Source organism: Acartia tonsa, chromosome 4 (genome assembly GCF_053477335.1).
Source record: "Acartia tonsa isolate MP-2025a chromosome 4, ASM5347733v1, whole genome shotgun sequence".
In the NCBI taxonomy this organism is placed as follows: Eukaryota; Metazoa; Arthropoda; class Copepoda; order Calanoida; family Acartiidae; genus Acartia; species Acartia tonsa.
The window spans coordinates 29,738,961-29,756,339 of NC_137263.1; the positions used below are offsets into that span (position 1 = coordinate 29,738,961).

Consider the following 17,379-nt stretch of genomic DNA (forward strand, 5'->3'; position numbering starts at 1 on the left):
TTCATTTTTAGGATATGATTAGAGACATGCTCGCATGTAATATTTACCTTGTGGTCCAAGGAATCATTATTCCAAAATTCTGATGAATGGAATAATTGTATCATACAAAATATTTTGTCAAAAAAGTGAAAAACCAGCAAGTTTTAAATGAACGTAATGATTGTAAAGTTGCAACGCTTTCTAAATCGTACCTTTCTGTAATAGGAATCATTAAGAAATTTTTCAAATCGATAGAACAATTCTAACATATGAAAATTAATGAAAAAAGATAACCGTTATGGACACCCAACCAACGTACGGACCGACCCTAATTATAGAAAAAGCATTGCTTTCAAAAACACTTGTGATTCACATTCAACTTATTTTGTCCATTCGAATCTAATCGTCCTTATCTAATATACACATTGTTTAAAATAAAAATTCCTAGAGTTCTAGAAATATATTTCATTGTGTCAGATATTTAATATTTCAAGGGATGGCTTTCTGACTCCCAGTTATTTTACATTCATTCTGTAAAGTTGGATTCTCCGATTTGGATTAATACAAATCCGAAAAGTATAGATAAATTCTTATTTTGAAACTCTTTATAGTGCCTATTAAAAAATTGACGTCATACAATACAAATGAACAATGATAGGCTAATACACATTTTAGTTGACTAATGGTAGGCCAGTGTGGACATTTTTAATAGGGGCTATAAAAAGCTTCCTTATTTTCTCTCAAATTTTAAAATGTATTGGGATAACTTAGGACGATTTAATCCAACCCTAACTGACGTTCGTATGTAAGAAATGATTCATCTTAGTTATAAAAAAGCTTTGCTTGGATATTTATTTTTAGTCATTTTTACAATTATACTGTGACGACGGATATACATAATTACATAGTGTACATAAGAATTATTAAGAAGAACCAAAAATCTGAATCTAAACCACGGATTTTCTGGATTGTTTGTTATTGCCAGCCAATTTATTAAAAATACTAAAATTGAACCTTTTTCTTGGATTTGATGATTTTGTCAAAAAATTTGGCGGATTTATTCTGCACTGATGCGGAGTACCATCCCAAGGAAATTTCCCCTTTTAATTTGTTAAAATTGTAATTGTAACGACACCTGTCAATTTTGAGTGGGAGAACTTGATACAAATTCCAAGTTTTGTTATATCAGCAAACAGTTACATGTTAACCTTGTGTCATGTTATTGTATCATCAGAGTATTATGCTTATCCTTATACTAAAGTAACATGATGTCTGTTAGTGTTTTTGTGTATTTGATTGTTTGTACCAGAGGATATCGCTAACCGCTGAACCAATCATGTTATCCTTAACAGGGTAGCTTCTCATAGGTCCCGTGAAGGTTTATAACTATTTTGGGGGAGGGTACCACCACCCTCTCAAGGAAATCGCCACTAGAAAAAAAATCCCCCCCCCAAAAATTTTTTTTTTACTTTTTCTTTTAAGATCTAAAATAATAAATTTGGTTATCAAATTCGACTCTCCCCACCTCAAGTGCCCCTAGAGGCCTCTAGAGGCATAGCCGCTAGTAATGTATAATCTACTAGTTACTTTGCCCCCAGCTTGTAGGGGAGGTCAGAAAATATCCTAAAATCACCCCCAAAATATTTATAAAGCGTACCCGAAACATACAATCAATTTGAAACAGCATTTTCCGAGATATTTAGCTTGAGACAAAAAACATATTCCTAAAATTTATACGATAATTTCAATGGATAATACAAATATTTTTAATATTAGTCTATTGTAGGTTTTAAGCTACATAGTGATGTGACCCCGAGCAAAAAAAATAAACTTACTTAATATCAGCTGCAATTGTATGTCAACACAATGGAGCAACGTTTAACATGGTCTTCTATATACTTAAATTTCACTTCAATACTCTGCAACCAATGTCCACTACAGGACACAAAAATAGGATGGGTGGATAGTTTTTTAAAAATCAACTAGTCACAGTTATATTACAAGCACAGAAACAGGCTTAAATAAGTAGAATTATTTTGTGATTATATCTTGAGACAAGAGAATGTAAAATTTAAAAAATAAATATTAGGTACAACAGAAATGAGGATTATTGCATCTGCAAAAAAAATTCGCCGGCAAGATAAATTTTTTTTTCAGATGAACATTTTCAAGTAACTTAATGTATAATAGCATATTTGTGATGAATAACCAACAAAGAAAATAATTTAAAAGAAACTAGCAAATTGGTTTACAAATGTTTTATTCAGTGCAGTAATCGGTTTATTATTTCTTGAAGCTGCTTAGATTCTTGTAAGATTTATGGCTGCCCTCTTCTCTTCATAAAAGGCCCTAAAAAGGCTAGGCATAATAATGAAAGTTTGACACTATGAATTTTATTGACAGGATAATTTTAAATATAATTTTAATACTAGTTCAAAATTAATGTTTTTTAAAGCATTTATTTATATTTTAGCAAAAAAAAATATATTGGCTATATCTTTTATTTTTAAGGCTCTAATATTGCTTTTTAAGTTTATTCTTTTGTCCATTAAAGAAAGATTTGTGAAGAGACTAAGGATAAAGAAATATCCCTTGCAATACATTTTAGTCTCTTATGTTTCCTGTCCTACTTTTTATTATTATTTTTATATGTCACTATGGGTTTCGCCCCTAGCATCTGGATGCTAAGCACCAAGATGGTTGACGGTAAACCCCTACAGTATTTGTTTTTTAAAAAATCATCCTTGAAAGGACGGGGAGGGGGGAAGGCGTTCGATCATCCACTTTACATTTAAATTTTTAATGAAAAGTAAAAACATTTTTTAGGGGTAGGGTATTTTTCTCCAGTGGAGATTATCTTGTTATAAGTAAATACTAAATACTTTTAAAACTTCCCTGGACCTAGGAGATAGGAGAACAATATCGGTCCAGCGGTTAGCGAGAGCCATTGGTACACTTAGACAGACATCCTGTTACTTTTATATAAGTATAAATTAGTTTTTCCTCTACTGCTCAGTATCCGCTTCGTTTCCTGAGAAATTTAACCGGTCCAAACTAGGAAAATATAACATATCCTCCATTCATATATTTATAAAAGTTGTCCACAGAAACGTAAATATAAAATAAGGACCCAAGAATTGAAAATAGATGCGGCCAGATATAAAACTGTACAAGAATTAAATCTCCACACAAGTAACTAATATAGCTGTAATCTAGGACGATATCTTCATAAAAAACGAAATAAAACTCAACGATGTATAAAGTAGTTTAAATGTCTCAAAAATAGACAAATGTTACAACGCTTTGCCAAAATATCCCGATTGATGTCATATTAGAAGGGAAAATGACGTCAGTTGACATAGTTTGTCCAAACGTTGAAACATTTCTCCTTGTTTTTTGGAGTCACTTTGGAGCTGCTTCCGATTTAGTCATGGAGAAGCATGTACCTTATTTTGTGTCACAAATATCTATATATAATCTAGATTTTTTTTAGAGAGGTTAGTTTTTAAATCTGGTCCATTAAAAGTATAAATGACAATACACACTTTTCTTCAACACTATCAAGACATTTAAGAATTTAAATAAGGCCTCAAAGTCTCCCTGTCTCAAAGCCTTTTATTGTAAACTCTAAACAAATTTGATTTTTGGAAAATTTAATTAAATTTTTTTCTAGTCTAGTTCTCTTTTGATCCTGACATCCTAAAAATTATTGAGCATAGCACAATTTTAGAATTATTGAAAAAAAACAGCCATTAACAAACAAGCAGGCAAAGAGGGTCATGGATTAGTAAGCTAATTATTCTTGAAATCTTCACGGGAAAAATCAGCCGTCTATCTTTAATAACTGCTGCGATGGATGGAACAATTTTCAATAAAAAGGGACAAAGATAGTTATATAGTAGATGCACAGGCTTATTATTTTTAAAATTAGCAATCTATCTCTGAAAACAGCCGAATAAATCACATTTCCAGGACTTGCGCTTGATCAGATTAGTTATAGATAGATAATATTCTAAACAATTTGAAAGCCTTTAGGTATTACATAAGCTTAGTTATAGAACACAATAATTAAATATGCATTTCATAGTTGGACGTTTAATTAGTCTTATTGAGTGTTAATATTAGAAAAACTTGATTTTGTTGAAGGGTATTGTGAATAAGTTTAATTCAGCAGAAATGTGGAGGGGAGTGAGTCCAAGATACATTTATATAATCCTTACAAAGCCAGGATAAAAGGTTGAATCAAGATATTAGGCTGCAGCACGAAACAACTCTTGTAAAATAAACAAAACAAAAAGAAAAATACTTAATTATTTAACTTACTTAGATTTTCTTTTGTTTTATATTTACTGCCAAGGCATTAACCCCAGTGTTACAAACTCTTATATAAGGGTTAGTTTATTGATTTTTCTAATAAACAATTTTAATGCCAGGGTTCTTAAAAAGCAAAACTAAACCAAAAGATAGTACGTAGAATAATTAAGTTGTGATTTTCAAGAAAATTTCTTAAATCTTTTAAAAACACCATCCCCTTAAATACACTGTTCGTAGAGTCTAGAGGTGAAGCAACATTTTCTGATGGGAAATAAATGTATTCAGAATTAATTGTGAACTTAGAAAATTTTCCAGAATTAAATTATTTCTCAAGTCAAGGCTATATGGCTTTTGTGAACCCTAGCCTCGCAGGACTTTATCCTTGTTAGGCTTTGCGGGACATCTTGGTCGATATATTATAATATCATTCTATATTAGAAATTTAAAAAAATATAAATAATATTATCTTATATTTCCTCTGTTAGAATTATTTATTCATTTAAACGCATACCGCTCTATATATTGCATTCAAAACAAGAATATGTTTTGCCATAACCGTAGATACTCTACTTATCCTATGATATAAAGTAGTAAGTTTTCTTTGACTGTAGCTTAAGATATCAAAAATTGCTGGTGCAAATAAATTTTACTTTTCATGAAGGATTAGTAAGTGTATTGGGATGTATGCTATTTCCATGACCTCCATCGTTTCCCCCAGAGGCTAGGGGTGAAGCAACTAGTCTAAGATAATGTAGGTTACCAAAGCAACATCTGGGGAAAAACTAATAAGTTGTTTTCTCGTATTCATTCGAATCCGGTTGATAGGAACCAATTCTCAACCATACGAAAAAACTATGTCTAGCATCGTATTATATCCAGCTTTCTACGAATATAAAAATGTACAATCATAAGATTAAAACCAGTTTTTTTAGCCCGTGCCTTCGGCACCTCGGGGCTAAAAAACTGGTTTTAATCTTATAATTGTACATTCTATATCCGCCCGCGGAAAGCCGTTTATAATACGATGAAAGAAATAACTATTAAAAGTTTTATTATCCATATGAATTGCTTATTCCTACTAATTAATGGATAGGAATAACGTTGGGATTGAGTTGCGCGAAGCGGGCCGAAAACTTGTACACTTTTCTTGAGCCAAGTAAAAGATTATTCTGCACGCTTCTAATTATTGCATACTTTCAGATATTCTTGCAAAAAGAATGTTTAGTATTATTAGTTTGAGAAAGTCTGGAATTAGTAATGTCAGACGAGTTATTTCTAGAGTATATTCGCTACTATAGAAATGTATATTGTATAAATAATATTAAAACTCTGGAACAGAGAGGCATCAAAAGAACAAATATTCAATCAAAAACTTTTGATAGAGTGCATAAAAATCAGTTTATTTCAGATTTATTATTTTTTATCTATTTTAAAAGTAGATCAATGTCTGTCTTTCTCTGTCTGAAAGTAAAGATCAAATGCCTTTAGCAGGACCGATTTCAGGAATAAACTTACAGGTTATAATTATATGCTGGTTTTAAGCTATTTTTCCGGAATTTTAAGATTTTTTAAAAAGACTATGATGTGCCAAATTCTTCATATAATACACTAGCGGCTAAGCCAATAGCATCTAGAGAGTGGGTTGAAAAATAGCTTAAAACCAACCAAATACTTAAATCTGAAAATAAGATAGTCTAAAACCATCACAGGACCTAGTAAAGTTTACCTAAAATTGAGAATACAATCGGTTCAGTAGTTATTAAGATCTTAAGCTCCACGCAAAAAAAACCTTACTACTTTTGATAATAAAATATTTTTGAAAGTTTTTGATAAAGACTTTATTTTGTATTTTTATTTGAAATATTATAAACCTTATATACTAAAGTTTTGTTTCATTTTGATAATGTCGTATTTAACACAACCTGTGATAAAACTGTCTGCTACAAAATGTAAACAATAATTTTGTTAGTAAACGTAGCAGACAAAAAAAACTGGAATTAAAATTTAGGAAGTAATATCTTGTAACTTTGTAGTATTTTAAAACTACTTAATTTAGAAGTAAAATAAGAATTAAAGCAATCATATTATATAAAGACGGTCATAAGGTTTTTTTTATTTACTTAGGTCCTGTTAAGATTTAAATTTTCATGTCAAACTTTGGATAGTTTAAGGCTATTTTATAAGCTGCTAGAAGAACTACTACATATTATCTTTGAATTTTAGAAAAATAATGTTAAGAAATGTTCTACATGTTTCTAAATCACATACAATTTTTAAGGTAAATATATTTTTTGATTAAACAACATTTTCAATTAAAGAAATTTAAGTATTACTTAGTCTTGCATTCGGTGTGGGATTGTTTTTTTTTATATTTTAAACAAGGATACTAACGTCCATAATTAGCGAAGCTCTTAAATGTCAAAGTGAGAGGACATCCAAACAGTCTGAAGGAAAAGATGAGCTTGACAGACGTTCATCATAAACTGTAGAGTAGATGCTCAATAATTATATTAATCACCTGATATAAACTCATGTTTCCTTTATTCTAGAGCAGTATCGAGAGTATAGCGGACAAATTGATTTATAGAGTAGAAGATCTTCTTTGAAAAAAAAACACATTTCCCCTTTCGAAATTTGATTTCTTCTAAGGCATTTTTGGAATGAGGTTAGGAAATACATTTGCTGTGCCTTGTTTATGAGAATCTTCACAAAAAAACGACAGGACCGTCTATTTAAAAGGCGTTGCGCTACAAAAGACCAACTCTACAAAAAACCATCACCTACAAAAGACCAACTCTACAAAAGACCCAACACCTACAAAAGACCAACATTAAAAAAATCGTAATGCTAGAAGGTCATGGCCGCAGAGCTCGGCCCCCTGGCCTGCCTAGCCGCGGGCGCTCGGCTCCCTTGCCTATAACCTAACCTAACATATATGTATGAATGTTTATTGTACATTAACTTATTTATAGTTTAGAATTTCGTGGATTTTACAAAAAGTGGTTGGTAGATTTTTTTTTCAAATTTTTAATATTGTTTTGTACAATATTTAGGTAAGGTTAGGTTAGATTATAGGCAAGGGGGCCGAGCGCCCGCGGCTAGGCAGGCCAGGGGGCTTAGCGCTGCGGCCATGTATTGATTATGTATTATGTACTTTATTAATAAATTTAATGTTTATATAACAATATATAGGTGTTGTTCTTATGTAGGTGTTGGTCTTTTGTAGGCGTTGGTCTTTTGTGGAGTTGGTCTTTTGTAGGTGTTGGTCTTTTGTAGAGTTGGTCTTTTATAGCAACGCCATTAAAAAAAGCAGTCTAGTAAACTGAATCGTCTATTTAAAAAAGCAGTCAAGTAAACTGAGGTAGTAGAAGACTTAAGCTGTATAAATTACGTTTCCCACTAAAAGTTTTCTTTATTCGCATATCCAATACACATCTACTTAAAAATCATTTTGTCCGCCTGTTTGTTAATAAACATATAAATGTTTGAAACGTCTTGTTAAGATACATTATCTGTTATAAAAAAAATTATAGAATATCTACTCTATTACTTACTTTATTTGACTGTCTGATCTCGTTAATAAATGATTTAAACACATGAGCTTCGCCAACTATGGATTCACATTCCTTGTTTTATCTAGTATTATAACGTTGTATTGTGGTAATACGACACCCATACGGACAGGCCGATTACAGAGTTGCTTCGCTGTGACTTATGATAACAAACCCCCAGCACTAATCCTATTATATCACTATCCATCTCATGACCGCTGTTAACCCCGCACCCGGCGGTCAAACTAGCCTGCCTAAATGTGGGGAGGGGACTTGAACATGCAACTATCACGAGTCCATCATGCGCTTATATAATCGGGAGGCACTGCCTCCCCTTTTACCACCGCTGCCCCCACAGCCTGTCTACCGTCGGGCGCTAAGCCCTAGCGCCCCACACCCCCTTCAAACCTAACCATTGTTATATTTTTGTTGTATATATATAGTAAACATAATTTGTAAATATTATTCAGTTTAAATATATAATTCTGTATGATTGAATCCTGCTTGTTTGTTTGGTAGAATACTTAAAGGCTAGGGCCCGTTGAATCCGAACTCGTTACCCCGTGGGCCGAGTACGCTCGGCTTACCAGAACTTGGTGTCAGCGTGTTTCAATCGAGCCTTACAGAAACTAGCCTATTCTACCTCTGATTGGACCCTTTGGCAAGTAAGGGGACAATCAGCCGCCAACTGACCCGTGAGACGGCCTTTTTAGGTCGAATTTCCATCATTTTGAACGCAATATGTGGGCCTCTGGCCTACGGCAAGCAGATTTAGCCTGCTAAAAGCGCCAGTTAAGACGCTTTTTCCGTGTCGTGTAGGAGTAGCGCTAGGTGCGCAGCCACGGCAATCGGATAATTTAGCTCAGACGGCTACAAAACTGAGTCTAAATTGGCAAGTGTAGCTGGGACAAGCCCCAGGACACCCAGGCCAAACCTACGAGACAGACAGCTGTGTGCTGGTCTCCCTAAGAAGGCAATGTGTGGCTGCGAAGCTTCAGCACACAAGTAAGCCCTACCACTGCGACGGATAGCAGATTTTGAGCCACAGGCACGGCAGGACGGGACATTCCCTGCCGCTGCCTCCCAGGATTCGAACCCGAGGCGCTGCAGGACGGGCCATTCCCTGCCGCCATTTGTCGGGATTCGAACCAGCGGCGCTGTAGGACGGGTCATTCCCTACCGCCGTCACCCCTCTGAACCTTGCAGGACGGACATTCCCTGCTGCCAGTGCTTCCAGAATCGCACCTAGAGCTCCTAGTGATAACAACACATCATTGTGTATAAAATGTCAACCAAGTGATAAAAATAAATATAAAATTGTTGACCAAGTGATAATTAATAAGCTCTAGTGATTCGAAGCTACAGTCTAAGCCACCATGGTAAGCGATACCACCATAGCTGCGGTGCGGCCACCACCAAAGTTTCTGCCAACCCCAGCCGAACGAGAGGCCCCCTTGTCTCAAGGGCAGGACCTCCACTTCCCCTGCCATATCAGGGTGAGGTTTCCTACTCCTGACCCTGCCCAGCATGTACAGGTTGATGCCATGATTGACTCTGGCAACCGTGTACCAGGGTCTGCTGTAATTTCTGAGCACCTCATGCACGCGATGGGCGTGCAACGCATGTTGATTCCGGACAACACCCAGATCCTGACTGCTAATGAGGACGGCCAGCCCCTCCAGGTAATTGGAAAATTAAAAGAGTTATATATGGCAGTTTCACACACTCTTATACTCCATCTATACCACGTGTCTGTGGTCCGAAATCTCTCACACCCTCTGAACCTAGGAGGGTATTTTCTCAAGGAGTTCGGAACTAGGCTCTGTTTCGACATGCAACCACCTTGCTTGTGGGCGCGTGGGGAGTTTATCCCACTCCGTGGCGTCCCCATTGACCGGGAGACAGCCGAGAGAGAGCTAAGCTATGAGGGGCCTCTGCCAGGCCCCCTGCCTGAGCAGCCGCGTGTGGTTGAGAAAGGCACACACTGGGTGGACGCTGAGCTCAACGCACACAAGGGAGCTAACCTGCTAGCCATGGGGTTGCCCCCAGTGCCCAAGGTGCCAAGGGAGAGCCTGCCAACAACGTTTCCTGAGATTGCCAGCCCTCCAGAACCCATCTTCTCCTCCGACACTTTTATTAACGGCCAGCCGTGTCCACCTGGCCCCCTCTACCTGGGACCTCCAGCCAGTCCACCAGCCAAGCCCGAGTCCAGACCCGTCAAGTCGCGGTCTGATGTACCCGGAGCCACACTCAGCTCTCAGGCCCCAGCCTCTCCCGGCGCCGTGCCCGTCAAGTCGCGGCCGGACGCCCACGGAGCCAAAGCTGGACCCAGCACTTTGGCCTCTCCCAGCGCCGAGCCCGTCAAATCGTGGCCGGACGCCCCCGGAGCCACGCCTGGCTCCGACACGTCAGCCTCTCCAGAAGCCGAGCCCGTCAAGTCGCGGCCGGTGGGTCCCGGAGCCAAGGCTGACCCCTCACCAGCCACGTATAGGCTAAGCGCTGTCACTCCAACTGACGGTCAACCACCCCAGCTCCGCACAGCCAAGCGGGTGGTCCTGCCTGGCCGCGGGGTTATGGCGGTCCCTGTTGAGCTAGTGGGCCATCGCACCAAGGATGCCATTCAACTAGCTGCCCCAGAACAGAGGTTTGGGGAGGACCTTGTCATTCCAGAGGGCCTGTATGCCCACAGGCCTGGCTCTGCCACTGTGTTCAGAGTACTGGTGGTCAATGAGGGGGAGGTGCCCCTCTTGCTGGATGCTGGCCTCCCAGTGGCAGGGGAGCTGGTCAAACCTGACATTTTGGAGGTCTCTGATACGCCTCCCCCGCGTCTCCACTCGTTCCAAGAACCTGCTGAGCCTATAGACATGCAAGAGTTGTGGGAGGCCCTGGAGATGGAAGACAATGAGTTCCTACGCAAGGACCCCTTGCTCAAGAAGGAGGTCTGGACTACGTTGTCAGAGTACAGGGACGTCTTCTCCAATTCTACCCCCGGCTGCACAGATGTGGTTGAATTGCAGCTGCGCCTCAAACCAGGGACCCAGCCGATCCGCCAGAGATTCAGGGATCTGAACCCGCGGCAAGAGGCTGAACTGGAGAAACAACTGGACACCTGGCTGCAGGAAGGAGTTATAGAGCCGTCGGACTCCGCCTGGAGCAGCCCCCTGGTGCCCATCAAGAAGAAGGACGGGAGCACCCGCTGGGCCGTCGACTACAGGGCCCTCAACAAGTGTCTGGAGCTGGACAGCTACCCCCTGCCTAGGATCCAGCAATTGGTGGAACGAGCTGGCGGGCACCGTGTCTACAGTGCTCTAGACGCGGTGGCTGCCTACTACACCATCCGTGTGTCTGAGGATAGCCGGCCCTGCACCGCCTTCACCACCCCCAGGGGCTTGTATCAATGGAAAAGGATGCCCTTTGGCCTGGCTACGGCACCGTCTGTCTATTCCAGGTTTATTGCAGGGGTCCTAAACCCACTAGGCACAGCCAACCTCCAGTCATACCTTGACGACGTCCTGACCTTCCATCAGGATACCTGGGCCCACCTGGCCAGGCTCCGAGAGGTCTTGGAAGCCCACCGCAGGGGAGGGATCCGCCTCAAGCCAGCCAAGACCAAGTTGTTCCGGTCCAAGGTGGATTATCTGGGTCACACCCTCAGCCGTGAGGGGATAGCCATGCAAGAGGACTATATTGACCGCATCTTGGACTGGCCAGCCCCTAGCACCCCCAAGGATTTGCTGGCGTTGCTGGGCTTCTTTGGATACTACCGCCTGTTCATCCCAGAGTATGCAGACCTCACCTACGAGATGAATCGGCAGAAGACGGCCAAGGCCCTAACCTGGACGCCTGAGATGGAAGCCCAGCTGCTGCAACTCAAGGACAAGTTCCGCCAGGCCCCCATCCGAGCGCCGCCCAGGTTTGATTTACCAGCAGTGTTCCAGCTCACCACAGATTTCAGCAGCCGCGCCATCTCTGCCATACTGAGTCAATGCCAGGAGGGCAAGGAGAGGCTGATTGCCGCCGTGGGGCGCAAGACAACCGACCCTGAAACGCGCTACCCGTCCTGGAAGGGAGAGATGGCCGCCATTATCTATGGGATCCGAAAATTCCACGGCATCTTGTCCTACCGCAGCTTCCAAATCAACACTGATTCCTCTGCCCTGCTACAGATGAAATCACTGAACACATCCACAGGGATGGTGGCCCGCTGGCAGGAGGAGCTAGCGGCCTTGGATTTCACCGTCTGCCACAGGCCTGGCACTCAGAACACCAACGCCGACGCCCTCAGCCGCCGGGAAGATGCCAACATGCCAACGGCGAGCGCCGAAGAATTAGCAGAGCAGGCTGAGTATATCCACAACCTGGGCCAGCCAGGGGAGGCCGCAGCTAGCCGGCCTCCTGCCGCCCGACTGGATTCAGCTAGAGTATTGGAAGCCCAGACACAGGACCCCCTCCTGCTCCGTGTCCGCCAATGGGTGGCTGATGGCAAGGCCCCAACCAAGGCTGAGCTGCGTGGCAAGGAACGAGACGAGCAGCAGTACGCCAGCCGCTTCTCAGCCCTGGGGCTTGACGAGCATGGCTGCCTCACCACCACTGACCAGACTCTGACAGGGGAGAGGACAAGATACCTGCTGCCCTCGGCCCTCCAGAAGGACGCGTTCTTTCTAGCCCATGGGACCCCCATGGCTGGGCACTTTGGGATGGACGCAACTATCGCCCGCGTTGCCATGCACTTCTGGTGGCCCAACCTGGCCCGTGACGTCCGCCTGATGGTACAAACCTGCCCTGAGTGTGTCCAGAAAGTTACCAAGGAGAGGCTGAAGCAGGGGATCCACGTACCCTCCCGCCAGGGGTATCCACAGCAAGTCCTATTCATCGACCTGGTGGGGCCACTGCCAGAGACCCCAGCTGGGAACCGCTACATCCTCACCTGCCAAGATGGATTTAGCCGGTTTGTCAGCCTCTACGCCATCCCCAACAAGCGCACCCTCACGGTGGCTGAAGCCCTGTTGCACCGCCACCTGGCCACGTTCGGATGCCCCCTGAAGATCCATTCCGATAATGGAATGGAATTTACCGGCCAGGTATTCCAGGAACTGGCCTCCCGGCTCGAGATTGGCCTGACACATCCACCACCCTACAACCCGCAGTCCAACCGAGTGGAGAGGTTTCATAGGACGCTCAACACAGGCATGCGCCTGTTCCTAGACAGAGACGATAACAACTGGGAGCCCCACCTGCCTGCCATCGCCTTTGCCTACAACACTAAGGCCTGCAGATCTACTGGTGTGACCCCGTTCCTGGCCTTCTTTGGGAGAGAGGCCAAACTGCCGGTGGACATGGTGCTACGGCTGCCAGAGACCGAATATGCTTCAGTTCCAGCCAACGTCCAAGCTCTGTTGCAGCGCTACTATGCAGTTTATGATGCCATCCAGCAGAAGGAGGAGGGAGCCATCAGGAGGAGCGCGGCAGCTTACGAAGGCACGGCCAAGTATGAGGTTGGAGACTTGGTCTGGTACCTGGCCCCTCGCCTGGTGCCAGGAAAGGCAGCCAAGATTACCAAGAGATGGACTGGCCCCTGGAAAGTAGTGAGGAAAGCTACAGAAGTCCATTATGTCATTAAACCTGCCTCTCCAGTAGCCAGAATCTCAGAAGTTACCGCGCATGTAGGCCGACTGCGCAAATACACTGGAGATGTGACTGCCCACCAGATCCCAGACGACATCCAAGTTGACGTGGACGGCGACGAGGATGCCACCGAGCTGCCAGTTGGAGCGGCGGCGCCCGCAGCTAGCAACCCAGGAGAGTTCCCAGTGCACCAGCCAGCCGCAGCCGCCCCACAGCCTAGCGGCCAAGATCGTGACCCAGTGGAGGAAAACCTGCAGGAGCAGCCCAACGAACCGCCGCCGCCGCCGCCCGCTCCAGAGCCACTCAGAGATGCCATCTGGAACCCTGACTCAGACATGGAGAACCTGCCAGCCAGCAGCGAGCCTGTAGGAGAAGAGCCAGCCACTGCGATGGAAGAAGCCGCCCCAGAAGATAAGATAAGATAAGATAAGATTTATTTTCCTCAAAGGTACAACATATTTTATTAGATATATATTATAAATTATGTTACTATGCTTGATTTGTTTGATTCATCTGGTTTGTTGTGTTTGGTGCAGGTTAGATAATAATATACATAATAACAATTATTAAGTACCTAGCATGGAATTGGCCGAACTTCATCTCCACCTAGTTACCAGGCCAGTTTAAATTGAATGGAGACAATATTTTACAATAAAAATTCCATGCAACATTGTACCAGATAGTTGGCATAACCCTTTAAGGGTTGTGGAGCCACTGGTGTACTTTGACGCTTGCCAAGCCGATACAATGTTATATGTGCAAATAAATAATAATCTTAACAATGAAACAATATCTTGCTGTGTATTTCAGACATCCTCCTACTATCAGTTGCAACTTCTCCAAGCGTGAATTCGGAACAATTAAGGAACCAAAACCTCCATAAGGAGTCGCTATTCCCGTTGAGATCCCTTTTCAGCTCCAAATAGACAGTTTCCTTTATATCAAATTATTTTCATTATAGAGTGGAGTTTTGTCCGGGTTTTAAGGACATCTCCACACCAATAATTACAGGATAACGGCAAATTTCGCGATAACACTTGGTCCAATCCAAAAAATCCAAAAAAAAACCAAAGAAAAGTCCAAAAAAGGACAAGAATACCCTAATAATAATCATATCGTGTACTTAAGTGAACAAGGTGTAATGGTTGGTTTCGATTCCTACGGAATCTGATTTTTATTTTTGAGAATGGATATAAAAAATCCTAAGAATAGGTCATATGCGATTCCTACGGAATCTGATTTTGGTATTTTGATAATGGGAGTGTGTCCCTAAATATGTATGGTTCGATTCCTCCGGAATCTGATTTTTGTGTTTTGAGAACAGAAGAAGAAGCCATGTGCCCCCTGCTGATGACAGCCATCCCCATCCGGGTCGGAGCTAGGAGGCCAAGCAACCTGAATCAAGCAGGCGCCCCCATGGAATTCTATGCGCCCTTTGCCATCACCATTCCACCCTTAGGAACCACCAGAGTCTGCCTAGGCCTCCGTGTCCAGCTACCAGCCGCGACAGAACTGATCCTGCAGACGAGGCAAAATTTCCAGCGGCGAGGCCTGGCCGTGGCCAACCCACGCCTAGAAGCCAACCAGGAGCTGACAATGCTGATCACCAACCACAGTCAGACCGAGCAACGAGTGTCCCGGGGAGCCTGTGTAGCCCGAGCTGTCCTCCATCGAGCTGTGCCCCAAGAACTGCCTGTCCGGCGCATGAGCCGGCTGTCGTATCCCCAGGTTCAAGGCCTGGTGGCTCAGGAGCCACGCAACCCTTGAAGGGGAGGTTGTGGTAATACGACACCCATACGGACAGGCCGATTACAGAGTTGCTTCGCTGTGACTTATGATAACAAACCCCCAGCACTAATCCTATTATATCACTATCCATCTCATGACCGCTGTTAACCCCGCACCCGGCGGTCAAACTAGCCTGCCTAAATGTGGGGAGGGGACTTGAACATGCAACTATCACGAGTCCATCATGCGCTTATATAATCGGGAGGCACTGCCTCCCCTTTTACCACCGCTGCCCCCACAGCCTGTCTACCGTCGGGCGCTAAGCCCTAGCGCCCCACACCCCCTTCAAACCTAACCATTGTTATATTTTTGTTGTATATATATAGTAAACATAATTTGTAAATATTATTCAGTTTAAATATATAATTCTGTATGATTGAATCCTGCTTGTTTGTTTGGTAGAATACTTAAAGGCTAGGGCCCGTTGAATCCGAACTCGTTACCCCGTGGGCCGAGTACGCTCGGCTTACCAGAGTATAAGCAGAATCTATACTTGTATTATACATTGCAGTTGTGATGTAATGGAAAGGATTACTTATTTTATGTTGTATTTTATTGTAGAATGATTAATATTATATATTGTACTGTATAGATTTGCAGCTTTCTGCTTTATTGACTAAATGTCTAGGATAATTAGATAAAGCCAATGCTGGCCAAATGTAATTCAATATTTCTGCATGTTGGGTTGGTTTTCTTATTAACATAATTTGGGTAATGACTTAATATACTTTTTTTTTATTTTTTCAAATCAAATGATAATTTTTTATACATATGTGTACTGTTGCTTTTAGGTAATTCATAATTGAATGTGAAACATAAAACTAAATTTTTGCCATGATAATTTTGCTTTGCCTTTTGTCAGTTTTGACATTAGGGAATTCAGCTGTTTTAATCCTTATACATAAGTAATAGGATCTGTGTCTGTGTGTGTCTGTCTATCTGTACTAAAGGATTTCGCTAACCGCTGAACCAATATGGTTCTTCTTTACAGTGTAGCTTCTCATAGGTCCTGAAAAGGTTTTTACCTATCAGGGGAAGGATACCACCACCCTCCCAAGAGAAATCACCCCTAGAAAAAATGCCCTCCCCAAAGAATTTTTTTCATTTTTAAACTAAAATAAAAAATGTTAGGTCGAATTCAAACCCCCATCACCTCAAGTGCCCCTAGAGGGCTCTAGGTGTGTAGCCGCTAGTTTTATATTTTTTCTTCTTCAAGTTTTAGTGTTTCCATGATTAACATGAAATAATTTATAAAGCTTAAACTAAAGTTAGAGATTGTAACCTTAACTTCAATTGAATTAAAATTTTACCCCTTACTATATTATAATTTTTTATAGACATAAAACATCAAATTATGAATATACAAAAAAAAATTTGTTGAAGAATAATATTTAATTTGATTGAGGAAAGTTGAATGAGTTATTTTGCCTCCCAGTGTTTGTTTGCACTAGGATGTTTCATCTACATAATTAACAAATTTTTACACCCTTTGATGCAGGAACATGGATGTGGCAACTCAAACAAAAATAATTTTGTCCCCAGCTTTCTCTATAACAAACAAACTTATTTCCAATGTTATAAAATATCAGAGATAAGATAATGGACGATAGTTTGATTTACATGATCAATAAATAACGACCCCTTTATTTAGATTTTAAAAATATTTTAAAGGGTTTTAAGCCAACGAATAAGAGTACGTGACTATTAAACTTAGGGTAGTAGTATACATAATTAACAGTCTAATGTCCCCTTCTTTCATATATATAAAATTTTTTGAAATACGACTTAGATTTAAACTGACTGAAAAGTTATTGGCATGATTAGATTTACTTCATATTCCTGTCCCTGGTTTGGATGCTTCTAGAGCCTTATAAACATTTTTAAAACATGAATTTATATTATTTATAAATACTGACAAATAGTAAACAAATAATAAAAAACAAAATTACCCTTTCTGTAAATTAATGTCATTACTGGAAAATCATGTGGGACACTGCTGGTTGTACTACCCAATTAAGATTTTTAAATTCTCAATAGTTTTTAAGCCAACGAATGAGAGAACTATTCTTTTTAACATTGGGATTTATTATAATTTACTATCTATTAGCTCCTTGATTACTAC

At 41.3% G+C, this 17,379-nt stretch overlaps 2 protein-coding genes across 2 annotated transcripts in view; both read left to right on the forward strand.

Annotated features, from left to right (window-relative positions):
- LOC145316710 (4-hydroxy-2-oxoglutarate aldolase, mitochondrial-like) overlaps positions 1–17,379 on the forward strand; it is a 97,930-nt gene that overhangs the window by 75,160 nt on the left and 5,391 nt on the right. Inside the window, exon 2 of the mRNA XM_080157416.1 lies at positions 6,515–6,571. Within this exon, the coding sequence (XP_080013542.1) occupies positions 6,524–6,571 (48 nt within the window). The 5' untranslated portion in view covers positions 6,515–6,523. The remainder of the gene's footprint in view (positions 1–6,514; positions 6,572–17,379) is intronic.
- Positions 1–17,379, forward strand: part of LOC145316722 (guanine nucleotide-binding protein subunit gamma-1-like) — a 116,387-nt gene that overhangs the window by 52,957 nt on the left and 46,051 nt on the right. The gene's annotated exons all lie outside the window — the stretch shown is intronic.